The sequence below is a fragment of the Tachypleus tridentatus genome, chromosome 13 (genome assembly GCF_004210375.1).
Source record: "Tachypleus tridentatus isolate NWPU-2018 chromosome 13, ASM421037v1, whole genome shotgun sequence".
Taxonomy (NCBI): domain Eukaryota; kingdom Metazoa; phylum Arthropoda; class Merostomata; order Xiphosura; family Limulidae; genus Tachypleus; species Tachypleus tridentatus.
In genome coordinates this window covers 59,608,365-59,636,294 of record NC_134837.1, presented here as the reverse complement: position 1 = coordinate 59,636,294, position 27,930 = coordinate 59,608,365, and the positions used below count along the sequence as shown (strand labels likewise).

The following is a 27,930-nucleotide window of genomic DNA, read 5'->3' as shown; positions in this document are numbered from 1 at the left end:
TGGAATTACTTTAAAGCAGCATATTACACCACACATAATTATGTATGTGCATGTAGTGTTGTTTGGTTTACTGAAGTAATATTGGTAGTATTACAAACAGTACATATCAAGATAAATCTTAAATTTAAAGACATGGAAGAAAGTTTTTCAAATTTATTTCAAAAATTATTTAATATTGAAATCAACTTTATTTTTAGAAAGTTTTTACCTTCTGATCTGAAAAATAAAAATAATTTGGCCCACTTTAATTATTGGTATTAGCTTTATGAAACCAAGCTGGTTAGGTCCTCCTTTTGATTCATACTATCTTTGTTTAATACAGGACAAAATTTGTTACTTTCACTATCAAACCTGCAGCTCCCTTTCTATTTTCTTTGATTCTTTCCTTTTGAAATCAAAACATGAAGCTTCCATTTCTTTTAAATGAATGCCTTCACTCTACATATCTCACTTTATGATCTCTAAAAAAAGAAGACATATATGCCAAATTTTTATTTGCTATTTAAATCAGACTATTCTCATCTATGATCTAATACCAGGATATGAATGTCTCTTGATTCAATCTGTCAAGCCATGTTTTGTCCTTATTTTAAAACCAAGACTTGTATGTTCCTTTGTTGAATCTGTTGGACCTGATGATGTACACTAAGAAATGCTGCACCATCTATTTCCTGCTTCTCTAGCTATTCTTCTGATTGTTTTTAACTAGATCTGGCAGGATAATATTTTTCCTGATGCCTGGTGCCAAACCATTGTCCTACCTTTCTCTAAGTCTGGGAAGGATCCCAAAATTTCTTCAAACTACCGTCCAGTTGCTTTAACGAGCTTCTCTGTAAGACCTTAGAGAGGATGGTTAATGCTCATTTTGTTTGGTTTCTCGAATCAAACAACCTCCTCTCGCCCATTCAGTGTGGGTTCTGACGATAATGCTCCACCATAGACCACAGGATTAAACTTTAAACGTCAGTCTGAGAAGTCTTTCTCAAATGACAACATCTTGTATCAATATTATTTGACATTGAGAAGGCTTATGATACAACATGGAGGTATGGCATTTTGCGAGATCTCCATATATATGGGTTACATGACCATTTGCTAATTTTTATTACAAAAATTTTTAATGGACAGACGATTCCAAGTTAGTGTGGGTTCAACACTTTCCCATTCTTTTCTACAGGAACTTGGAGTCCCTCAGGGCTGTGTTTTGCATGTCACACTTTTCAGTATAAAGATTAATGCCATTACTGAACAACTCCCTCTTACTGTTGCAAACGAGCTCTATGTAGACGACTTTCATATCTCATGTTTTGTTGAACACGAGGTATATTGAGAGGAAGTTTCGGACTGCCCTCACTTTTTTACTAAAGTGAACCACAGAAAACGGCTTTAACTTCTCTCTGTGTAAAACCGTTTGCATGCACTTTTGCTACCCTGATCCTGATTTCCGTATTGGTGAAGTTGTGCTGCCTGTGGTACCTGAGACAAAGTTCTTGGGGATTATCTTTGATCATAAACTGACCTTTATATCATACATCAAGCAGCTACTGGTCAAATGTACAAGAGCACTGAACATCCTCTGTGCCCTCTCTTTCAACACTTGGGGAGTGGATCAATGTTCTATGCTAAAGATATATATCGTGCTCTTATTCAATTGAAATTGAACTATGGATCACTGGTCTGTGGCTCTGCTAGGATCTCAGCCTTTAAGATGCTGGACCCTATTCATCATCAGGGACTTTGGCACTGCACTGGGGCTTTCTGCACTTCCACAGTTCAGAGCTTATACACACATTCTCATGCACTTCTGCCTTTTGCAACTGTCTTTACTGTATGCTTTGAAATTTCATTCCTTACCAAAGCATCACACCTGGGGTTGTGTTTTCCTTCCTCGTTGGCCATACTTTTCCAGAACAGACTGATCTGCCATTGCTTCTTTTGGCCTTAATATCCAGGCACAGTTGGATGAATTGCTTCTGTCCTGGGATAACATTGCTATATCCACTAGTCAGCCCATTCCACTATGGCTTATTACAGTCCCCAAATGTGACCAATCTTTAAGTCATCTGAGAAAAGCAGCAACTACCAATTGGAAATACTGTCTATTATTTGCTGAATGTCTTTCGAACCATCCTTCCATTCGTATTTATACAGATGGTTCAAAATCAGGTGACTGTGTGGGCTCTGTCATGGTTTGTTGTGGTTTGGTGATTGAGTGCAGAATCCCCTCTACAGCTTCTTTGTTCACTGGTGAATTGTGCGCCATTTCTCTTGCAATAGATCACATAGAAGCTGAGCAATATTCAAATTACATTATTTATCCTGTCTCACTTAGTTCTCTACTGGCCCTGGAATCACTTCACATTAGTTCACACCCTGTTCTTGCTGATATTCAAAACCCATTTCTCTTCAACACCTAATTCTATCCAGTTTTTCTGGATACTGGGCCACATTGGTATTCGTGTGAACACTTGCCAACACTGCAGCTAAAGCTGTCTGCTCTGGCACTATCACTGCTGTGCCTGTTCCATACATGGACTATGGTCCTGCATTCAAGGCTCGGCTCCATGCTAGTTGGTAGTAGACTTTGAGTGAGCAATGTGAAAACAAGCTTTTCAAAATAAAACCCTTTATTGGCATTTGGCCATATTGCTTCTGTAAGGATCAGAAATAGAAAGTTGTTCTATCTAGACTAAGCATTGGTTACAGTTTTCAACTCATTGTTTTCTTTTATCTGGGACTGATGCACCAATGTGTTGTCTGTGTAACACTCAGGTCTCTATAAGCCACATTTTATTGTCTTGCCGTTGTAATGACTCTCAACGACAGCACCATTTTAAACATATTTTACCACATGATTAACCTGTAATGTTAGACAGTGTTATTGGCAATGGTGACAATGTCCACTTTAGAAATGTTTTTAGTTTTTAAAAGCCATTAATCTTTTAATGCTATTTAAATTTCTTAATTTATACATTAGACCTTTTTAATGTGATTCCTTTTTAAGAATCAAAGTACATCTCATTCCATTTGAAATTAGAAAATGGCCATAAGGTCAAATAACTCAACTGGGACTGGAAAGGCCAACTTCAGGTGGCTAACGCTGCTCTTTGAACTACCAGTTTGTCATCCTGGCGAGTTATAATTAAAATTTTGCTACAAGTCTTTTAAAACTTTTATTACTTAACTTTTTGGAAATGGCCATAACATCAAATAACTCATAACCAGGACTGGAAAGGCTAACTTCATGTGACTAATGGTGGTTTTTGAACTTACCTTTTAGTCTTCCTGGCAAGTAATGATAATTACATTTATGCTATGGAAAGTCCTTTACAACTTGTATTACTGTAATTTTTCTCTTGTCACTATAGACTAAATGTAAAAATTGGATTTAATGCTATTTTTTAATTCCAAAATTAAACTTTGTTTTGTTTTACCTTAATTTCCTTTTATGAATTTTACTAATTTTACTTCAATTTTAACTTTTAATAGGATGTTTGACACAGATACTCTAGTTGCTTTGCACCATAAAACACCAAACCAACCAATGTTATTTTAAAAACAAGACTTGTGTGTTTCTTTATTCAATCTCTCAAGCCATGTTTTATCCATATTTTAAAACCAAGACTTGTATGTTCTTTTATTTAATCTATCAAGCTGTGTTTTGTTCTTGTTTTAAAACTAAGACTTGTATGTTCCTTTATTGAATCTGTCAATCCGAGTTTTGTTCTTATTTTAAAAACAAGACTTGTATGTTCCTTTATTCAGCCTGTCAAGCCATGTTTTATCCATATTTTAAAATCATGACTTGTATGTTCCTTTATTAAATCTGTCAAGCCTTATTCATACCATTTCTTATGTTTTTGGTCTGTAAAATCAAGTAGTGTGTGTAACCTTTAAAATACACCATACATGTATAAACCTTTCTATATTACTTATGATCTTTAAAATTAAAAACCTAATTACTGATTAACCATTTTTTAACTGTTTAAGATCAATGAATGAATGTATTATATGTACTTTATTATATTATAATATTTTTATTTATGTTTATGTATACATATTTTATGTATTATGATCTTTCAAACGATTTGTAAGTGACATGCAATGTCACTAATTGAAGCATTATATTTTGTTTTTATTATGTTTATAGCTCAATGTCTTGCAGAAAGTTAATGATATCTTTTTTCAAAAAATTACTTTTGTAGTAAAAACATCTATGAAAGCTACCTTGCATTTCATACTTTAAAATTAAGCTCGGTGAATTTTTTTAACTGTTTGATCTATTTCAGCATGGTGCATGACCTCTGCATGTCCATGTGTACTGATTGTTTTTCTTTTTTGCCTGTTTGATTGTAGCATGATGATTCTATATGAACTTTGACCTTTTTGGTAACTAAATATATGTAAATACCTCTTTAATTTTTATAAATGTTAAAATAAATTCAGTGGTAGGTTTGAAAGAATATAACCTGCATGAAGGTCAGTTATTGGTCTTACATGTTATGTTTATTTTCTAGAATTTGGGGTGAGTAATGATGAGGAGCATGAGGAGGGTGAGGAGTTTTTTTATGTTTCTAGCAAACATTTGTTCAGTTCTTGTAACACCCTCTTTTTCCTTTTTCCAAATTGTGGTAAAAATCGTATTTTTAAGTTATTGAAGCATGTTGGATGACTAAAGTTTATTATAGATCTTAATTTTTTATTTAACAGTAAAAATATTACTTATGCTTTGTTTCTGAGATAATTAGAAAAATGTTATTGTGTAAAAGAATCAGTTTATAACTAAAGCCCATTATATCTTGTAGTGTAATGAAAGTGAACTTTAAAAACTAATTCTGTATGTTGAAACTACATTTTGAGTCAATGAATGACCAACCAAATTCTGAATATAAATGTTTAAGTGCCAGTCTTTTTACTAAGACCAAAGTACCAGGTAAGTGAACATTAGATCTCTGAAATTCAGTCTACATTTCTCCATTATGCAGAAATATATTGAAAGTGGTTTAAATAATATATTTAATAGGAGTCTTAAGTTTAAAAGTCTTGCATTTGTAGATGTTACAGGAAAATATTTTACCTTGCATGGTTCCAAATGGAAATGAAAACTCTAATGTTTCTAATGGCTACTTACTAGCTCTCTAAAGCTCATCAATAGTAATGGTATTTTTATGTATTAATAGAGGAATTTATTCATGTGTTATTCACTGTTAAATATTTGTATTGTATTATTGTTTTATCTAGTGATCATGTTAACATTTTGCTTTTTTGTGTCTTGCTTCCCTGATCTCTGCTGATGTAGTTACTGACTTCTTCGGTAAGCATGTTTTCTCTTGTTAAAACTGTCAGTGTTACTAGTAAATGCACAGAGATTAAAATGTTACTTGTTGGTGTCGAACATCAGTGCACCTTGTACTTGCATTAGTTGATGATTAAGGGTACAGTGAGTCTCAGTATTTTTAGTGTATTTGAACTGTATCTAACTAATAATCCTGCCACACAAGTTGTAAATTGTTTGGTGAACATGAAGCCCACATTTACTCTCTTGAATTATGTAATATATGAGCTACTTGCAAATTGAATTAGGTTATACTCTTTAGTATTGTCACATATTTTAACATATTTAATTTAATAATTTTCTAATTTATAAATTTTATTTACTTTTATAATAATAGATAAAATATACAGATGAAAAATAAATGTAGTACTCAACTGAATCTTTTGCTTTTTTTTTTCTGTTGACTGTCAATGAACCCTACATTTTATACTAATGGTCCTGCTACACTAAATATTTTATTCAAATAATATAGCTAAGAACAGAGAATAATAACATATATAACATATAAAAAAATGGTTAATGTCTTATAAATACCATAATTTTTTCTAGCTTTTTAAATATATGTTAAGAGGTATTAAAAATTCAACTATGCTTGTTGACATGTTTCCTATAGAAATGAAGATTAAACTGGAAGTGAAATAGACAACTGTATCTGCAGAAAATAATGTAATATGATATGTCACTTGATAGCTTAAACTTTGGCATTGTGTTGGCTATAAATAATATAGTATTAAAAGTCAAAGAGACTTGCTAACAACTTGTAAAAGGGAGGATGTGACAGAAGGTTCTAATTTTCTAGTTTATGTTTCTGTAAACAAATAAAGCCATGAACATTTTGCTTTACCTCAGTAATAACTAAATTATAATGGGTAACTTACCATAAGTTCTGTACTTCTAGTACGGGTGGTAAATAAATTAGAGAAGGGGGAATATTAGAGAACAAATGTCACTATTTTCATACTATGATGAGGTTGAGAATTGTTTTAAATATTTCCTCATAAAATGAAACTTATATTAACATTTGCTTTATTAACCATGCTTTAATGCCAAGTTCATTCATATAACATAATAATAAAGCAATTTAATTACATTTTGAATGTAACTCCATGCAGATACATGACATGCACTTTGACCTGCCTGTAGTTAGTGGATTAAAAGGTCTATTTTTGTGCTCTGTTGTCCCGTAAGTTCTCAATAGATTCCATTACACAGACTGCTGATTTATTGCTGTGATTGACCCATGAATTTTCATTTGATTCTTTTGCACAAAACATTGGTTTAATGCTATGGTTGTCGTGGACATTTGTTATATTACAAGTTACCCATAAAATTTGAGAAAAAGTACATAAAACATAGTCACTTTTTTCAGTATAACATTTATGATGATATACAGGAACAGTTCATAAATATGTGTTCATTACATACTGAGTCAGTGATGTACAGTAAACAGATATGTTCTTAATGTTAGTGCTGTAGCAGGATTATAATGTATTACACTACTGATCTTACTCTAGTTGGTTGTATAACTCTACTTGTATTATTTGGTGATTCTTGACTTTATGATTGTACCTTATTTAAATAAATAGAATGAGTTGGTGAAAACACAGAACGTGATGAGTTTTATTTCCAATTCCAAAACTCTACTTACAGTGATATTTATAAACTGATGTTCCTGCCACATTTTGATCTCTGATGCTTTGATGTTTCCTTAATAATTGATTCAAACATAACTAATTGAGTAGCTTAGCTTAGCTTTGCATTTAATATAAGGCAATGGTTGCTTTGTCCAAAATTGAAAATTTTGTCTCGCCTAAAATCCACACACCAAGAAGCTTGTGATGTTTTGGTGATATTTCTGTTGTGACAAATGTACCATTTGATGCCTTTATGTTGCTTCTTTTAATAATTGTTTGCTACATAACAAATTAAATAGCTTTGCATTTGATATAGGCAAAGGCCACTTTTTTTCATCATTAAACAAACAGAACATAGAAATGCTGTTTATCTCTTTTCACATTTTAGCTTTATCCTGATGAAATGTTCTCTTTGCTTATCTGTCCATTGGTGTGAATTTTACCTTATTTGTTTCAGTTCTTATATGCCATTATATTGCCTATATTTGTTTTAATCTTGTGACTATCCACTTATCTAAGTGAGCCCTCTATATTCAGTCTGTATATAATATCCCCATTAATGGTTATTGCCAGCAAAAATTACAAAGACAGTCTTATGAGTTTCTCTTCAGCATTATTGTATATTTACATATTTTGAATTATGCTAAATTCTTTTTCATGGGGTGTGAATTTATTGTTTATTTTCTTGATTTTATAATTAAAAACAAAATTTGTATACTCACATTTGTTACATGTCAGATGTGGGATCGTCTGATGTCCCTCATCTACTATTTCATGAGTATATCATTATTTCTGTGTTGGGATGGGGCATCTTTTGTAGAGAACATTTAGTTCTTTATGTGCAGAAAAGTTGACTGGTTGAGTCTTCACTGCAGTCTGATGCTTTTTCTCCTGTTTGCTCTGAGGCTAAATTAATTTGTGGAAGGTCAAGAGCAGACCAGTGAGAATTTGAACTATACATCCAGCATCATCCTTTGCTCAGGTAACTACTTACGATTCTCTGATGAACATTCTTGTACTATGCCTTTTTTACAAATCATGTTTGTAATGTTTTGAGTATTTTTTTCTATGGTTTATGAATTTTCACCTTCTTTACTGGAAGAAACTAATTTGTCTGATTGTCTGTTCCTTCCACTGGCACCAGACATTGCTGTACATGCAACAGTTTTATATTTTTTATTATCACAGTTTCAGTGCTCAAATTTTGGAGTACCTTATTCATTTATTATTTTCACTTTGAAATCATTTTGGGTTATTTATCCACTTTAGTTAGGCTATCAGGTGTTGCTAATGTTTAAATCATTTTGGGTTATTTATCCGCTCTAGTTAGGCTATCAGGTGTCACTAATTTTTAAATTATTTTGGGTTATTTATCCACTTTAGTTAGGCTATCAGGTGTCGCTAATTTTTAAATCATTTTGGGTTATTTATCCGCTTTAGTTTAGCTATGAGGTGTTGCTAATTTTTAAATTATTTTGGGTTATTTATCCACTTTAGTTAGGCTATCAGGTGTCGCTAATTTTTAAATCATTTTGGGTTATTTATCCACTTTAGGTAGGTTACCAGGTTTCATTAATATTGAAATCATTTTGGGTTATTTATCCTTATTGCCCTTTCCACTTTCTTAATTGAGATATCATATTGCTTCTCCATGCATTATTACATCCACCTTTTCAATCTTTGTGGTCATGTTTATAGGACACTACCATTCTAGCTAAATTTTTTCCAGACAGATCTTTTCTACCTAAAATTGAGAAGCTAGAGAATGAGGTAACTTTCTCTTCTATTCATCTTCCCTTCACTTCCCATTTACATGATCTTTCAGATTCTGTTTGTCTTTTATGCTCTGTTTGTGCTCTCACCATTGGGGACCCTTCAATATCACTGGCTTATCCCTTGTCACTCTGACAAGTTGGATTTGTCAGTTGGCTCAGATAACGTAGTCTAGTGTTTCATTGGAGATGTGGAAACTTCTTCAGGTTTCACCTTATCATGTTTTTTATGTATATATATATTGAGTCACTGGAAACTTGGTTGTGTTACTCGCTGGAGGAACTTGTACAGGCTGATATGTGGATCACACCTAACACCTTTATATAGCACTATTTACACAACTTAGCAGTCTCTTCCTTGGAGGGGCTTTGGCACCCCCTGTGACTGTTCTGCATACCCAGTCCTGGTTGATTGTCTCTGTTCCTTCAGGTTGAGTGAGGTGTGAATTTGCTCCATAATTCCAATTTTGGTTTATTGCATTTTATGCTTGTTCAGGTCAGGGGGAATACTTGTCCAGTTCTGTGTTGCTTGCTTTCCTTTTGTAATTCTGGTGTGATATTTTGTAAGTGTCAAGTTCGTTGCTTGGGCCTGTAATTCTGAGTTCAGTTTTTTTACATTCTGTGCTTCTTCAGGTTGGAGTGAGGATTTACCAATTTAGTTGTTGCTTGCCTTTTCATTGCAATTCCAGTGGCTCACCATGCAATGTCCTATAATTTTCAGATTGGATTCCCTTCTTATCATATTTCTATTATATAATTATATAATATTGTTATCCCTATGCTTTGGCCATTACACCTTAGATCTAGCTTTGCATCCACAGCCCTGTAATTCAAATAATGAGGTGTGAAATTTCACACTCTTCTGTCTTTCCTCCCAATGATAGCTGGTGTTTTGGTCTAGTAATCTAACCAGTCTCAAAACTTAAATAAGAAAGAATAACTGGGAGGTTATATACATATTGGGTACAGGGGATGTGATGACATATGTGGAGAGAGTCATAAGATTAAAATCACTGTGGGTAATATAGAGGGATGTAAAGACTGTAGCAAGCATGCAAGGTAGAATTTATATCAGTACTTAGATGGGCAAAGAAGAGAACCTTTCATTTGGGATAAAGCTTAAGTGGGTTTGGAGATAAGTATTATTTGGTTTATGAAAATGTAAATTTGTGTGCAAAACTTCTATTACAGTAGTGGCACAGTGTGTATACAGTGTTTTTTAGTTAACCTAACTGTAAAAGTAGATTGATAACAGTAAAGGTAGTATAGGTTTAACTTTGAAGTTACCTTAATTAGATTAGTAGCACTATAGAGAATTACTTATTTTGAGTTTTAAGGTGTATATAGTAAACTTTATTAAAGGTTTTCACATAATGCAATGAACATAAGGAATGACTGGAATTGGTAGTAAAGCAAAATTAGTGTTATATAATAATGTTCATTTCCTTCTTTAGTACATTGTTTTGCAGTTCTGACATTAGACAACTAGTCATGTTGTGTGAAATACAAGTTATTGATCACTCAGTATATGCTACATAACTAGTGACCTTGCATGGTTATGTCTAATTTAGAATGCTTAGAAGAAATTGAATGACCCATAAAAGAGAAGGTAAACAGAAGCTAGCCAGTCACAGAATGGTTGTTACAGAATGAATACTCACCCCCAGACTGGTGGTTTAGTCTTTCATTTTCCTGAACAAGGCAGACAGATGACTGTTAATTTTTGCTCATAAAATCAAGGGACTCTGAGATAGAATGGGATGTTCACAGTTGTTTTAGTCTAGAGATGCTAAGACTTAAGGCAGGTTTCTTTTCAGATGCATGCCATCACTATAATGCACAAAATAGCTCATCTGAAAATGGTGTCAAGATCATCTTCAGTTTGCCAATGATACATCTTGATGTATTTTTTGTTTTCTCAAATAAACCATGATTTACCATGAACCCAGATAAAATTCATATACTTAATTAGAGAGATTTTCTAACCACATTCAATTCTATTTTCACCCAGGAAAGGTGTTTGAAAGATAAGGATTACAAGACTTCCATTGCCAGCATCCTGTTAATATTCTTATTACTATTGCACATGACATGACTGACAATGCTCAGGTTTTGAAAACCAATTCCATCATTGAACATGTTTATTATTTTAGTCATGAGGGCATTTTAATGACAATCAATTCCTATATTTCTTTAAGTTGTAGTACAAGAGTTGGCAGTGCCTACTTGTATCACTTCAGAGTTATAGATTGCTAGCTTAGATATCTCTGGAGCTGCTACATGAGAAATTCAATAAAGAAACATATTATAAGGTGCACATTCTGTGACTCATTTTGCTGGTACAGTTGACCTTGATTTCTATAATGAATGATGTCAGACCTTAATATCCTGTTATTGACCTCATTAGTGTTACCTTTATCCTGTGAGTTTGTATTAGTAAATTTGTGATTATTTCAATGTTATAAATAAGTTTGCCCCTTACCATTTGAAACAAAAGTGATCAGTATGTTTCTTGAAGAAAGGGAGAATGATCAGACAAAGTAGCTAGCCAGATCAGTAGACATCAGTGCTATCAGACATAGATTTTATACAAGTTACATGACACTAAAGAACAGTAGACATCAGTGCTATCAGGCATAAAGGTGATACAAATTACATGGCACTAAAGAACGGTAGACATCAGTGCTATCAGGCACGGATTTGATACAGTTTACATGACACTAAAGAACAGTAGACATCAGTGCTATCAGACACAGATTTGATAAAGGTCACACGACAATAAAGAACAGTAGACATCAGTGCTATCAGACATAGATTTGATAAAAGTCACATGACACTAAAGATCAGTAGACATCAGTGCTATTAGACAGATTTGATACAAATTACAGGAAACTAGAGAACAGTAAACATCAGTGCTGTGAGGTATATATGTGGTACAAGTTACAGGACACTAAAGAATAGTAGACATCAGTGCTATGAGGCATATATTTGATACAAGTTACAGGACACTAAAAACAGTTGACATCAGTGCTATCAAGCATAGATTTCATACAAGTTACAGGAAACTAAAGAACGGTAAACATCAATGCTATCAGGCATAAATTTTATACAAGTAACAGGATACTAAAGAACAGTAGATATCGGTGTTATCAGGCATAGACTTGATAAAAGTCATATGACACTAAAGATTCCCTGGAATCAGATGATTATCCACAGAATATAGTACTGGCGGGTCTTACCATTTGTGGTAACTCTGATCCATTTGTAAAGATATAAAGTCATATGTAGAAGATAAGATTGGGCAAGTTGATTAATAATTTGTATTTTAAATTACATGAAGGATCATCCACTGTGCGTCACAGATAAAAATAACTAGAATTGTCATGAATGTTATTTTATAACTGGTTTTGCCATAACTAAAATAGAAACTGCATTTCATTATTCCATGTAGTAGTTGCACAACAGAATAGATATATATAAGTAGTGAATAGAATTAGGTAGAGAAACTGTGTGATTAATGAGGTTGTGTAACTGAACAAATATGCAATGGAATTATCCAGTAAAATTATGTGATTAATATAGTTGCAGAATAGAATACATGAAATATATGCAATATAAATATGGAAGAAATTCCAAGATTAATGTTTCTACTATATTGAAGTACAATATAAAGGATAAGAGTACATAGAATTAATGTGGTTTTCTATGTTTTACATAATACTAACTTTATTTTAGAGTAATTTTGATAATGTCTGTTTAGGAATGGGAAGAGAACTGGAGAGTCTTATTATGGAAAACAGTGAACTACTGGCTACAAAGTATGTGAAAACATAATTTGTTATTATGTAAATATTCTCAGGTTGTGGAAGGTGTATTTTTGCTCTGTAGGTGTACAATTTTTTGTTTGTTCTTATCTTTCTAAAAACCATGAAGTTACAGTTGAGAAACTCTTTACTACCAAGTAATGTTTCTTAAAATGTATCATGTTTCCCTTGTGTGAGAACTGACTGCCAGAAATTTAAACAGCTGGTGATGAGATTATGATATGCACTTGAATACCTTTAACATAATGAGTGTCTTCATGCTTGGATGTATTGCACTTAATCTTTGCAGCAATGGTTTGTGATGAAAGTAGGGAGATACCAGGAAACAAAAACATCAGTGTTACTACTAAGATGTCACTTTACATTAGCTTGGATTCTTCATGTCAAGGTGACATTAGAAAGGGTGACAACCGGACTATATGACTTTTAGAACAGTAGTTGTAAAATCTTCATCATATAAGGTTGATTTCTGAGGGAATAAATTTACTTTGGTGACTAGTGTTAAACCCAGTTGAACGTGTTGGTGTCCATTAACTTAGGAGAACTCTGTCAAGATTTGACTCAGTTAACTGATTTTAGTCTTAAAAGAGTATATCACTCATCCTAACTAGACATGTTGGTGTCCAATTGACCAAGGACATTTGTGTTAAGATTTGATTAACTGATGATGGTTTTAAAGGAGTATTACTCGACCTAACTAGACACATTGGTGTCCATCTGTCTTGGGAAAAACTGTGTTAAGATTTGATTAACTGATGATGGTCTTAAAGGAGCATTACTTGAGCTAACTAGACACACTGGTGTCCAACTGTCTTGGGAAAAGCTATGTTAAGACTTGATCAACTGATGATGGGGTACTAAAGGAGTTGTGCTAAACACAGGTACAGCTGAATTAGTTGAAGAGTGGTGATTTTTTTGTATTTTTTGGTGGAAAGTTGTCGCGATGCAGCGTCAATAATTATAAAATTATTAACTGATTGCTCTAATTGTGTAGGTGGCAGTTGAGTTATGTGGACCCATGTGAAAGTAGTACAGAAAGGTTTGAAACAATATAAAAAGGTGTTAAAATTAACATGTGAAGTAAAAACAGGTGAAGCCTATGTGACAAGAAGAGTAAAGGCTAAATAGGAAGTGACTGAAGTGAAGGCAGATGTGATGAATAAGAGTTACAAATAATCAGATGGAGGGTTGGAGTTAAGATGTATCCTTTAGTAGCTATTAAAGTTTTTATATTTGTCTGTGTAGAAGTGGACAATGTTTGACATCTGTGCTTTGTTGTATTTATATATTGTATATACATATTGAATATGAATGGAGCTAACATATGGCTGGATAATGTTTAACTCTAAGTATGTTTTGATCTTTCTAAATTCACTGAATTTAGTTGAAGGAATGAGAAGGATTTTTATCATTGCTGTTACGTAGGTTAAAGATACCTCTTGCTATTACGTAGGTGCAAGGATTGTTTTATAAGTATAGATTTTTTGTAGTTTCTTGAACTTAGATTAAATGATCATTTTATAAAAATGGCTTCTTATTTAGCATATATTGCTAAATGTAAAAGATCAATTTGTTAAGTTGGATTATTATGTGGCTTCTATCACTGACCTGAGAGGATTGTTGTCAACTAAAAACCTTTATACCTTTTCCTTAACAGGAATGCGCTGAATATTGTCAAGGATGATTTGATTTCAAAAGTTGATGAACTGACTGGGTGAGTAAAAAATGTGTGAAGTGGTGTTATAAATTAGTAGATGTATTTTTAATCCTTACTCTAACTCTGACTATACGTTTTGATATACTTTTCAAAATTTAAAGAAAAAAATAGAGATGTTCCCTATTGATGAAACTTGGTTATTAGAAACTGCATTGGTAAAAACTTTGAAGCGAGTTGGGTAATTCATGTACACATAACAAAAGACAAAATTAATAAAAAATGCCAGAATTTGGCTGCACAAATATCAAAGCAGAAATAGCTTATAAAGATAAATAGCTGTAATGAAATGAACTTTTTGTGACTGGTAGGCCCTCTTGTATTGTTTACAACTTTTTGGTATCTGTTTTCCATACTGGCAGTGACATTTTGGATGACTTGCTTGTGGGGCAGAATAGTCCACTTCTGAATGAGGGAAGTTGTGAACTCCTTGACAGTTATAGGAGTAGTCTGTTTGTCTTGAACTGCTCTCCCTGTCGAGTCTTACATATGCTGAATGATATTTATTTCTAGTGATGTAACAAGCCATTCCAGTACCTCTGTTATTCCTTCATCCTGAAAAAAATTACTGCATGATGGCAGGCATTAACCTGGTGATACATGAACCAATTTTGGACAGCACCAGAAAAAGGGCAAACAATGGATAGCAGGAACTCAACCACATAATATTTTGTGGCCATTGATCCTCCATCCACCATATAGAGGTCTTTATACCCCTGCATACAGATGGTACCCTAATTTGAGCCATCATCAAAGGCATCATGGGGAAAATTCTTGCAGGCTGATTATTACCATTCTTAATGTATTCAGGCCTTTATTTATTGATCACTTGAAGATGCACAAAATCTGCTCTCAACTGTGAACAGTATACTGGGGTTTATTGCTAAAATTCCAGGTTACATGTTCCTGGGCAAGTGCCTAGGGGTTAGTACAGGAGTTCTAACTGGTATCCTGGACTGCAGCCCAACCTCATAAAGCATGTTCCTGACTGTTCAACATGACACTCCCACTCCAGTAACTTACTGAACTTTGTTTCTAATGTCTCTAATGCTGCTAGTGTGTTTTTTAAGAGCTAAATTCTGAAGATGTTTGTCATCTCTTCTTCGACCATGGCATGCTTTTGTGATCTTTTCTTTTGCAGCCTGGTATCTGCACCACAATTTACTAAAGACAGATTGTTATACCTACATGACCTGTGCCACCTCAGTATGGGTGTAACCATCCTGAAGCAGTGTGGTGTCTCTACAAACTTCAGTTTCAGTTAATTGATTTCTAACAGTTTGCACACTTTACAGAACTCGATTTTAGCAAAACATTCATGAAACTAGTATTATCTCAAACAGTAAACAGTTTTATTGATCAATTTAAACCAGCCTTTTGAAAATAATTGATAACCTCAAAGTATACAAATTTAAACAGACATTATTAGTATTTAGTTTCTGTAAGTAATGTGTGTGCATATATATTTATATATATCTTAGGCATGGGGTATTAATATTCAAATAGCGTAATATTCATATTTGGTGAATGATTTAGTGAATGCTTCATTTTGTAAAAGTAAGTGTCAACTTTTGTACTCGTCAAATTTTTAGACTGTCATTATTACATCTGTTACAAATTAATTTTTCTTTCAGTACAAGTTTGTACAACAAACAACATTTGATAGATGAAAAGTTTGGCTTTCTGTTAGATGTAGATAATATAATATTGAATGTGAGAGAGAACTATCAACAAATCCTGAAAGAAAGGATGTGACAATTTGGTGTGACAAGAGTGGTCTGATTTTCTATTTGATGGCTGTGGAACCTCAGAAAATTAGAGGAAATGAAAATTGTGTTTTGCCTGAGCAATTACATTATGGGTAGTTTACATTAAATTTCATACTCTTAAAAGAGATAGTAAATAAATTAGAGAAGAGGAGATGCCTAGAGAAAAAAATTACAAAGAACATTATAAAAAGAACATTGTAGGGTGAAGCTTGGTGTATAATGCAGGGTTGGTATAAAAGAATATTGCAGGGTGAAGCCTGGTGTATAATGCAGGGCTGGTATAGGTATAAAAGAATATTGTTGGATGAAGCCTGGTGTATAATGCATGGTTGGTATAAAAGAACATTGTAGGGTGAAGCTTGGTGTATAATGCAGGGTTGGTATAAAAGAACATTGTAGGGTGAAGCTAGGTGTACAATACAGTGCTAGAATAAAAGTTGGAAGGAACTTTGTGCGGTAATATATGTTATGTAATACAACTGAAATTTCACTTGGTTAGATTAAAGAAATTAAAATTTAATAGTTTCATTTTATTGTGTACTGAGTTAAACATACTGGAAAATCATACAGAATAATCTGGTTGAAGGTAACATACTGGATGTGTATACCAGATTGCCTGATGGGGGTTAAACAGACTGGACAATCATACTGAATAACCTGGTTGAAGGTAACATAGTGGATGTATACACCAGATAGCCTGATGGGAGTTAAACATACTGGACATGTATTCTGAGTTCACTGAGTACAGTTAAATAAACTGTACATTTATACACTGAGTACACTGTGTATAGTTAAATGCACTATATTTAATGTTTATAAGAATATTTGATCAGAATGTAATTACCAAACCAGATCTTAATACTGTATATGTTTTAATCTTTATAAAATCTTCAGTCTACCCTAGTATGGTAATTATGACATTTGCCCTCTATGTCTTTCCTTCTCTTTAATTTATTTACCACCCCTCTCTGAAATATGGAATTTAACATAAATTACTTGTTATAATATGGATAGTACTAAGAAAGTCTAATTTCTATAGTCATATTTTGTATAAATTGTGGACTCATTTGCCATGCCCAGGCATCAAATCCTTTCTTTTAGAAATTGCCAGTGTTTCCCTCTGATGTTTAATACTTTATTATCCATAAATAATAAAAAGCCAAAGTTTTAATCTATTAAATGTTGTATTACATTGTTTTCTCTGTATGTAAGTGCCTACTTTGCTTTCAATTTAAACTTTATTCCTGTAGGAAATACATCAGCAAGCTCAGCTGAATGCTTAATGGCTCTTGTTGCAGTTATAAAGCCAGAAAAATTATGGTAGTTATAGGGTGTTGTCTGCTTTCTAAATAATAGTACTCTGTGTTTCTAGGTGCATTATGAAGTTAAATAGAAAATTATTTAATTTAGCAGTACCATTAGTATACAAAAAATAGGGTTCAATTTCACTAATGGTTGACAAAAAAAATATAAAAAGAAATTATGATCCAAGTAAATACCATATTTTATGTTTTTTATTTAGTATTGCAAAAGAATCTAATGTATAAACAATTATAAACTTATTAAGTAAAATAAGAAATAAATAATTGTAAAAATCTTTGTGCTTTTTGTCATGTAATTTAATTGAAAACACATTGTGATTACATATTTACTGAAAGAATTACAACTTGTGTAGCAGGATTATTAGTTAGACATAGTTCAAAGGGCATAAGACATTGAAGTTTAAGTTGAAACAAACATATACTTTTATGAGCTTTAAGGTTTTTTTAGGATAAACAACATAATTTCCTGTTACATTTTACATTAATTCTAGAAAGATAAAAAAAGAGTAATTTAAATATATTTTTTATGGTGGAAATGAGTTGGTTAAATTGAGAAAGCCCATAGAGAGTGAAGAAAATAACAGAAAATGTACAAGTCTTACTGAGAAAAAAGTGCTTGAATTTTATTCAGGTGTTTTTAGAGATTACTGATATTTTTAGATGAAAATGTTTTTAATCTTAACATGAAAATCACTTTGCACACAGAAAAGTTAAAACTTTTGATTCCATATACTTGCAGAGAAATTTCTAATAAAAATACTTTGTTAAAAATTCTAATATTTTGTTGATGGAGAATCAGTGGACTACCTGTTTTATGTGAAGTTAAGTGGATTGAATGTTCATATTGTGTGTATAGTTGAATATATATTTATATACTGAGCACACTGTGTATAAGTAAATATAATATTTGTTTTTTTTATTGTTGTGAGTTCAATAATATGTTGGATTTGAAGTGAGTAGTAATTACCTTTAGTTCTTTAAAATATTTACAAAATCTAAAAGAATGACATCATAATGTTTGAACAATAAAAGTGTTTTTTGATAAAATTATGACTTACAAAACAGCATATTTCCTATCACTTTTAAAGTATGTTGCATGTGTTTATACAGTTTTATATTTAATATGTTTCTCAAACCTTGGTATATAATAGAATAATTTTTAAAACTTGATGGGAGAAAGTATTTTGTTAACCCTCTTTTATTTTCAGAGAACAACAAATTATGAGGGAAGAGATTAAATCCCTTCAAGCAGTTCGAGATCGACTCAGACAGAAAGTTTTGGAATTGGAAGAGGACTTGAAAAAGTCAAAAGAAGAAACTCAGAAACTCAAACTGAAATCTGATGATGAGGTATGATTTACCAAGAAAGAAATTACTGAAAATGTGTATTTCTGGTATAAGAAATTTATATGTTTATATTGTAGTACAGTCAAGAAAGCTTGATCTAAAGCCTCATGCGAAAGAGTGATAACCTGACATTTATTTATGTAGCTATATATCCTGCATATTGTTATATAATTACTATTTTCATCATCTTTTTTTCAAACAAATTTCTCATGCTATTCTGATTTTGACCAAATGAATCTACAGTAAGCTGTCATATAAATGTACATTCTGTTACTTAAACCTTTTGTTACACCATTTTGAAAGTCTGTTCTCGGTATGGAACTGAATTACATTCAAAATTTAATTAAACTATTTTACTAACAATATATGTAAATAAACCTAACATTATAATGTATAATTTGAATTTTTAAGTAATCTAAGTTATTTTACTTTGTTTGAAAGGAAATACTTAAACTACAGTTTCTGTATTGTTTGATCCACATGCTATATAAATCTCAACCTCAGCAGCAGTTCACCCTTAGCCACATAAATTAGCAATTTAGATTAGTGTCTGGATGTCAGTTGAGATCTCTGTATCCTTTGAACACCTAAGATACAAAGACTTACAACTGTATTCACTGGGAAAGATAAATCAATGTTTCAAAACTTCACAGTTTCCATGCCCACTGTTGACACATTGCCTTGAGATCTTCAACACACATGTAGTTATTAAACAGATACAAGTGTATATAGTTGTTAGAAAGTGCTCAGTTTACACTACACTCTACCAATGGCCAATGTGTATATAGTTGTTAGAAAGTGCTCAGTTTACACTACGCTCTACCAATGGCTAATTTGAAGTTATATGCATTTTTCTCATATTTTACATGTTACTGCCACAGTGTTGTTGTCTGCTGGATAAACTAAAACATTCATAGTGGTTCTTTACCTAAGTATGCTATAGTTAGAGAGACAGTTAACTTGTATTTAGGTCTTACTATGGTACTTTAGTTAATTATGTATTATTTATATATTTAAAATCATACTTCAAAGATGTCATGATTTTTATCAGTTTAATTTGTTGATATCTGTATTATGAAAGGGTTTAAACTAGATGGTATCATTCAAATGTGCACAGAATTAATCAAACAAGTCTATAGAAGAGTCACTGTATAATAATAATAATAACAACACCCAATAGGCACCAGTTGACTTATTGACATAAATAATAAAGTCAAAGAATTGGAAAGAAAAATCAAAAATAAACTATAAATGAAACAATAAAGATGTGAAGTTAAACAACAGGTTTCAATAGACTTCTATAAAATACCACATATTAAAAAACATATTTCAATAGACTTCTGTGAAACAACATAATAAAAAACTGGTTTCAATAGACTTCTATGGAACAACATAATAAAAAACAGGTTTTAATAGACTTCTATGGAACAACATGATAAAAAAAAAGGTTTCAATAGACTTCTGTGGAACAACATGATAAACAGGTTTCAATAGACTTCTATGGAACAACATAATAAAAAATGGGTTTCAGTAGACTTTATGAAATACAACATATTAGAAAACAGATTTTAATAGACTTCTGTGAAATACAACCTATTAAAAAACTGGTTTTAATAGACTTCTGTGAAATACAACATTAAAAAACTGGTTTTAATAGACTTCTGTGAAATACAACATTAAAAAACGAGTTTTATTAGACTTCTGTGAAATACAACATATTAAAAATGGGTTTCAATACACTTCTGTGAATTACCACATATTAAAAAAACAAGTTTCAATAGATTTCTGTGAGATACTACGTATTAAAAAACAGGTTTCAATAGATTTGTGTTGTACATTGATGATAATAGGTAGAGTTAGTGATACAATAGAGAAAATAGAAAATGAAATATAAACATTTACCTTAAAAAAACATTTTATATTCATTTATCAGGTTAAAGGTTAATGTATGTTGTTTTAACTAAATGATTTTTAGGAAAGTTTTGTCAAATTTCAAACAATTTCATCAACTAATTTTATTTTTGGAATAAAATATAATGATAGCGACATTAATTCTTTAAAATTTGGCAACATAGTAGCAAAAGTATTACATGGAGACACAAATAGTTTGACATTATTAAGATAACATTCTTAAAGTGCATATGATTTAACATTTTAATTTAAATCATGGACATTTGAAAATATAGTTTTACATGTTTAACCATTTAATAATTTTTGTAGATTGCTGTGTTTTTGTAAGGAAATTCTATTTCACAATGCTGATATTTTTTATTAATTATTTCATCAGGAAGATGAAATTCTTGTGTACTGCTAGGTTGGTATGTTGATGGACAAAAAATATTTTTTATATGAAATCTACCTGTGTTGAATACTCATTGTTTTCTTATATATTCCTCGTGGTTAATGTTCCAAAAGTCTTTTAGTAATACAAGAAGTCTAAATACTATATATGATTGACATGATGTTTTGTTTTCTCAGTAGAGAATTTCCAGTTGTAATTAAGTTTTTTTATTTTCATCTTGAAAGGAAGAGATTCCACTTGCTCAGAGAAAACGTTTCACTCGTCTGGAAATGGCCAGAGTCCTGATGGAAAGAAATCAGTACAAAGAGCGTCTGATGGAGCTACAAGAAGCAGTACGTTTCACCGAAATGATTCGAGCCACTCGCCATGATGTAGCTGGAGACAAAAAGAGAAGATCTTCTATTTGGAAGTTGTTAGTATTTGAATTTTCGATCAAAAAAGGAATATATATGAATATTACAATAAATATTTAGGCTGCTCTGTAATCACAATTCTCTAAGGAATGATGCAATGTGAAAAAAAAATTATTTAGAAAGGTTGATAAATGACCGATTGATGACTATTGTAGCCATTAGAATATAATTACACACTCAAGCTACTACTGATTATATTGTATTATGATATATTTACTTATTACATGAAGATTGTTCAACTGTATTAATTTGTTACTCTTGGTTATGTTATATTATGATATACTTACTTACTTCATGATTGTTCAGCTGTATTAGTTGTTACTCTTGATTATATTTTTTGTGGCCATGATTACTTGCACATATTCGAATAAGAAAGATATTTTTAAACAGAAGCAATTACTAGTTCTCTGTTTACTTGTAATAAAAGAAAGATATTTTATTTTTAAATAGAAGCAATTACTACTTCACTGTTTATTTCTAATGAAAGAAAGATATTTTATTTTTAAACAGAAGTGATTAATAGTTCACTGTTTATTTCTAATAAAAGAAAGCATTCACAAAACATTCTTGGTAAAAGAGGGACAAATACTTACATAAGTTACCTATTGGCTGAATCGTTTTTCCTTTAGTTAATAAACCGTTTAAACTATGTGAACATTTTATTCACATGAGACGAGTATAAATTAATGTTACAATCTTCTTTTTAAGTGAGTTTTTAGAAAACAAACAAATAAATAACTTATAGGGCCTCATACTAATAGCTATGGCTGAACTATAGGACTTCATGCACTCTTGTACTGCTATCTGTGGCTGAATTACAGCAGGAATGATGTACAGCTTTGAACTTATAAGCAACCAGTTTCTGTAATTATGTTTGTGGTTAGGCTAGGATGATTGAGAGTTGTCAAGTCAAAAATCCATATTGCTTGAAAGTGTGTGGAAAGATGCTTAAAGTGAAAAAATTCACGTTACCCTACCATTTTTGAATATTTATAGCAAAAAGACTTTGTTAAGCAATTGTAAACTGATACATGTTCTTGAAAAATAACTTGGAAGGAAACGTTTGCCAAATTATTCATTTCAAATTCAAATATCAGAAAATTTGTCTTCCCTGAATAAGTGAAATCTTTTTGAAAAAGTATTATACAATAATCTTCAACTTAAGAGAGTTGAAGAAGACAAATATATGTGTAAATATTGTTTTCATGCTGTTTAAGTTTATACTGTTGTTAAAAACATTGTCAGTTTGAGCATAGAAATATAAACACGTTTTTGTTTCAGTTTTAGCAATTTATTCAGTGGAACAGACAAACAACGAAACTCTAGTCCTTCTCCAAGTTTGAAGTCCTGCATCTCTGGTTCTTCTGTTGTTGATAGTCCAAGAAAGAAAGCATTGAGTGATCGACATAGAGGCCTTGATTTTTCAGAAACAGAATTGTAAGTGTAGAAACAATGTTTAAGTTACTGTTAATTACCAATTTATGTTCAGTAGCTGTTTACCAATCTCTGTTAAATATGAACATCATATGTATGAGCAGATTTAATATGTAATATTTCTACATATTCTCAAACTACAAAAGTGTAAAATTAACACCTCTCCAGTTTTGTAAGTCAACATATCTAAATGTAGTACTACAACTACCCATATGCATGCACACACACACACACACACACACACACATGTATAATGTAACACTTCTCAAGTATTACAAATTTTATCAAAAGTATTATAAACTGCCATATTGCTTCATTGTGCTAGGTAGTTATTATCAGTGGAAATATGAGTTGTGTGTCTGGAATGAGAAAAAAGACAGACTTAGGTACTTGAAGCTTAAGATATTTAACATAGTTATCATTTTGAATTTTTGAACATGTTTGCTGTATATGGCAACCTGTGAAGGGGAGGAGAGGATCTTTGTGGTTGAGGGGTCCAACCCTAACACACTGCTTTGGCTTTGAATTCTCATAGATGGCTGGCCTTGGGTTGGCCCAACCAAAGTTAATCAGCTGGTCCATTTGTGCTAGGGTCAACTAAGTACTAATGTTGGATGTTCTCAACAGGTGTTGTGCACATTGTGTCTGATGCTAGTATTTGGGTATAGTGCTAACAAAACCATGGTGTTGCTGCAATGTTCTTGTTTGGCATTGCAGTGCATCCCCTTGTAGGGCTCCATGGTTGTGGTGGTGGGGGGAGATGAGCACCTCCATCCATGAAGAAAAAATAAACAAATAAAATTAATAATAATTGGTAAACAGCCACAAATGGATGACTGTTCAACAATCACCATCACAGTTAATTTCTGTACCTAGATTTCTCATATTGTATTCATTATATGAGAAATCCTAAGGCAGATGTTTCCTTTTTTTCATTCAAAAGGGTTTAGAGGGGACTGCTGGCTCCTCCAAGTCAGTAAGGAAGGTGCACACAGGAAACACATTGCTGGAAGCATCTTCATCACAAGACATCAAATTCCTCCTGAATTTGAATGGTATTAAAAATATACCCATCAAGGTTACTTCCTGTGCTACCCTAAATTCCTCAAGGGGAGTTATTGTTGAGAAGGGCTTGATGAACATTCCCAAGTGGAGACCCTTGCTGGTTTTTCCAGCCAAAGCATTTCTGTGATGCAGTGAATCTCCAGTTGCAAAGATGGAATTATGATGCCTACTGATGTTCTGATTTTGGTGTTTACATTACCATGTTCACATGTCACAGTAAAAGCAGATTATCTGAACTGTAAAGTATAGCCATATGTTCCCAACACTTTCAGATGCTTCAAGTGTCAGTGGTTTGGTCACTCAGAAACCAAATGCTCTTTGTGATTGCAAAGATTTCAATGCTTATGAGTACAAACTGGAACCACACTGTGTTTGCTGTAGTGGTTCAAACCCCTCTCGCTCTAATTCTTGCCCTAAGTGGGTGGAGGAGAAAGAGGTGTAATGCTTGTAAGACTGTGAGCAATATCTTCTACCCAGAGGCTTGGAAGTTATTGTTCCCCACTCCATCTCAGAAATATGCTGCTGCACTCCATTTCACTGCCATAGTGGGGGTGCAGACAGATCTTTGTGCCTCCAGCAGTGTCATTTGCAAAACATCTAAAGAGTCTTCTGCCCTCAATTGTTGAAAGAGTTGACAAGTCTGCATCTACTCCCATCTCTGTCCTTTCCACTCCTTTTGGTGGCTGCCTGGGTCCATTTTCTTTGGCTTTAGGTTTCAGCTTTCCCTCAGGTCCATCTTTTTCTTAAGCCTAGAGATGCAAAATTATTATTTGTTCACATCCTCAGTCACTGAAATCTTCGTCCACAGACACAGACCTGCCTACTTGACCCAGGGTAGGATCCATGGAGGTCGATAGACCTCTATCCAATAAAAAGAAAATGTCAAAAACAGAAGATTTTCCTATCCCACTCTCCTCCACATAAATAAAAATGGCCACTTTGATACAGTGAAACTTTTGGGGTTTTTGTGTTGAATATAAATGACATTGATCATTTGATTGATTCTTATCATTCTGTGTATCTCTCCATACAGGACACATTGCTGAAACCTGCGAATGCTGTCACCTTTCAGCAGTTTTCTTTGTACAGAAATGACAGATTGTGTGATGAACAAGTGCTTGGAGGAATAAAACTGCTGGTCAATCAGCATGCTCCCACCTTGTCTTTACCATTTGTTACATCCTTGGAGGCCATAGCCATCTTTGTTTATTTGGGTCATACCATCACTGTTTGTTCTCTCTACCTGTCTCCTGGAGAGATCTATGATCAGTGAGATCTTGATGCTGTTATTGAATCATTGAACAGTTGCCTTCTCCCTTTTTAATCCTGAGGGATTTTAGTGGACATAATCCCCTTTGGGGTGGTGCATATATTGATGGGAGGGGTAATAACAAAAAGTATATGCTCTTGGATCACAATCTTTCTCTCTTCAGTACTGGTTCTTATACTTATTTTCATGCACATAATCAGTCTTACACTACTACTGATCTTTCTATCTGCTCCCCTTCACTTTTCTCTTACTTTTCTTGGAGAGTTGACAGTTCCACCTAACCCCAATGCTGGCTCTCTTTCACTGCTCTCTTGGAACTTGATCCTGCCATTGTCTGTAATCCATTGATAGATGACTGCATGGCAGCAATGACTGACTGTGTTGTCCAGGCAGCTACTAATTGTATTCTTAAAATTTTAACACGTTTTTCACTGTATCCTTGTCTGTGGTGGAATCCTGCCTGTCACATGACACGGAAGACTTAAAAACAGGACTGGGATACCTTTTGTAGGTATCTCACACTTTTAAACCGCATTGCTTTTCAGCAGGCTTGATAAGACGTTAAAACCAGAAGGAATCTGGGATTAAGTTCAGAATTAGCACCTCTTCTACCACCAGTTCCAAAGTCATATGAGACAACATTCAGAAGATCAGTGGGCAATATACTTTGATCTTGCTCTCTGATGGCCAGAAAGTTGCTGATGCCCAGAGCATCACTGATACTCTTGGCAAAGGCATTTCTTGTGCATCTAGCATTTCTGCTTCATCTGCCATCTTTTAGCCATCAAGACTCAGGCAGAGCGATTGCCTCTTTCCTTTCAGGCTGATTGTCTCTATGATTATAATTACCTCTTTACACTGGTGGAACCTGATCTTGCTCTTCTTTGGTCTAGTAGTAAAATAATCAGACCTGATGATATTCACTAGGAAATACTGCATCATCTCTCTCCTACCCCTCTTGCTATTCTTCTGGTTGTTTTTAACTGGATCTGGCAGGAGAATGCTTTTCCTTATGCTTGGCACTATGCTATTCTCCTTCCATTTTCCAAGCCTAGGAAGGATCTCAAGATTACTCCAAACTACCATCCAGTTGCTTTCATAAGCAGTCTCTGTAAGATCTTGATGAGGATGGTTAATGCTCATCTTGTTTGGTTCCTCGAATCAATCAAACAACGTCATCTTGCCCACCCAGTGTGGGTTTCAATGACAGTACTCCACATTGGACCACCTGATTTGACTTGAACTACCAGTCAGAGAGCTTTTCTCAAGCAACACCTTGTTTCTGTTTGTTTTTTTTACCTTGAGAATGCTTATGAATTATACTATGTGGGGGTATGTCATTTTGTGATACTTCCACTCATACAGGTTGCACGGCCATTTGCCTTTTTTTATCAAAATTTTTTTAATTGACTGGCAATTTCAAATTCATGTGGGTTTGATTCTTTCTGACAGAAACTTGGAGTCCCTCAGGGCTGTGTCTTGAGTGTCACATTTTTCATCATAAAGATCAATGCCTCTACAGGACCAGTTGCAAATGGACTCTGTCGACAACTTTCACATTTTGTGTCAATTATCGAGCATCAGGTTTATTAAGCAGCAGCTACAGACTGCCCTCAGTCATTTACTGAAGTGGACAACAACAAACAGTTTTACCTTTTCTTTCTCTTAAATTGTCTGCACACACTTTTGCCACCAATAGGTATTCTCCCGATTTCGAGCTCTGTCTCGTTGAAGCTATGCTTCCTGTGGTCCCCAAAGCAAAGTTCTTGAGACTTATATTTGACTGTCAGGCAATTTTTATTCTACGTATCAAGCAGTTACACGTCAAATGTAGAAGGGTGCTGTACATCCTCCATGTCCTCTCTTCCACCTCTTGGGGAGCAGATTAATGTTCTGTGTTCAAGATCTATTGTGCCCTCATTTGATTGAAACTGGGATTTGGGAATTTGGTCTATGACTCTGCCAGAACCTCGTCCTTGAAGATGTTGGACCCCTTATCATCTGGAGCTTTGGCTCTGCATGGGGCTTTCTTCACTTCTTCAGCTGGCTAAATTGGGTCTGTCCATAGATGATGTCTCCACAGGACAGCTCATCCCATCATGGCTTATTACCATCCCCAAGTGTGACCTTTCTTTGAGTCATGTGAAGAAGGCAGATACTTCTGATTTGAAGTACCATTCACTGTTTACTTAGCACCTTTGAAAACATCCTTCCATTCCCATTTTTACAGATGGTTAAAAATTATGTGACTCTATGGGCTCTGCCATGGTCTGTTGTGATTTGGTGGTTCCACACAGATTTCTCTCCACAGTTTCTTTGTTCACTGCTGAATTGTTTGCCATTTCTCTAGCTTTGGATCATGTAGAAGCTATGCAGTAAATGAACTGCAGAGATGCCAACCATTATGATTTTGGTGTATACATTACGACTATATGCTCATACCGACAAATATTATGACTTGTTGCAACTCCCAAATTACCATATATTATATAAGCCTATACAATAAAGTGATAAATTGTTCCCCCAGGGCTTGAAAGGGGTGAAAAGAAAATTTCTAGTGAGATACAAATAAATTTTGATAATAAATAAAAGACATAGTCAAAATAGCTACTTGCGATTATCATGTTTCTGCGTGAAATAATATAAAATATTTGTATTACTGACGTCTACCAATAGTTTGAGTGTGGTGTTTCTCCACACTGGGTAAATTGGGGGAATCCATAGTTACG

At 33.3% G+C, this 27,930-nt stretch overlaps 1 protein-coding gene across 6 annotated transcripts in view; it reads left to right on the top strand.

Moving 5' to 3' along the window:
- Positions 1–27,930, top strand: part of LOC143239829 (C-Jun-amino-terminal kinase-interacting protein 4-like) — a 118,534-nt gene that overhangs the window by 40,256 nt on the left and 50,348 nt on the right. For 2 of the 6 annotated variants that reach the window (XM_076481381.1, XM_076481378.1), the window contains exons 9-15: positions 4,518–4,553; positions 5,300–5,314; positions 12,502–12,559; positions 14,223–14,279; positions 18,579–18,720; positions 21,244–21,431; positions 22,714–22,869. In XM_076481381.1, coding sequence (XP_076337496.1) covers positions 4,518–4,553; positions 5,300–5,314; positions 12,502–12,559; positions 14,223–14,279; positions 18,579–18,720; positions 21,244–21,431; positions 22,714–22,869 — 652 coding nt within the window. The remainder of the gene's footprint in view (positions 1–4,517; positions 4,554–5,299; positions 5,315–12,501; positions 12,560–14,222; positions 14,280–18,578; positions 18,721–21,243; positions 21,432–22,713; positions 22,870–27,930) is intronic. The other 4 variants (XM_076481384.1, XM_076481383.1, XM_076481380.1 and 1 more) reach the window with 3 other exon arrangements.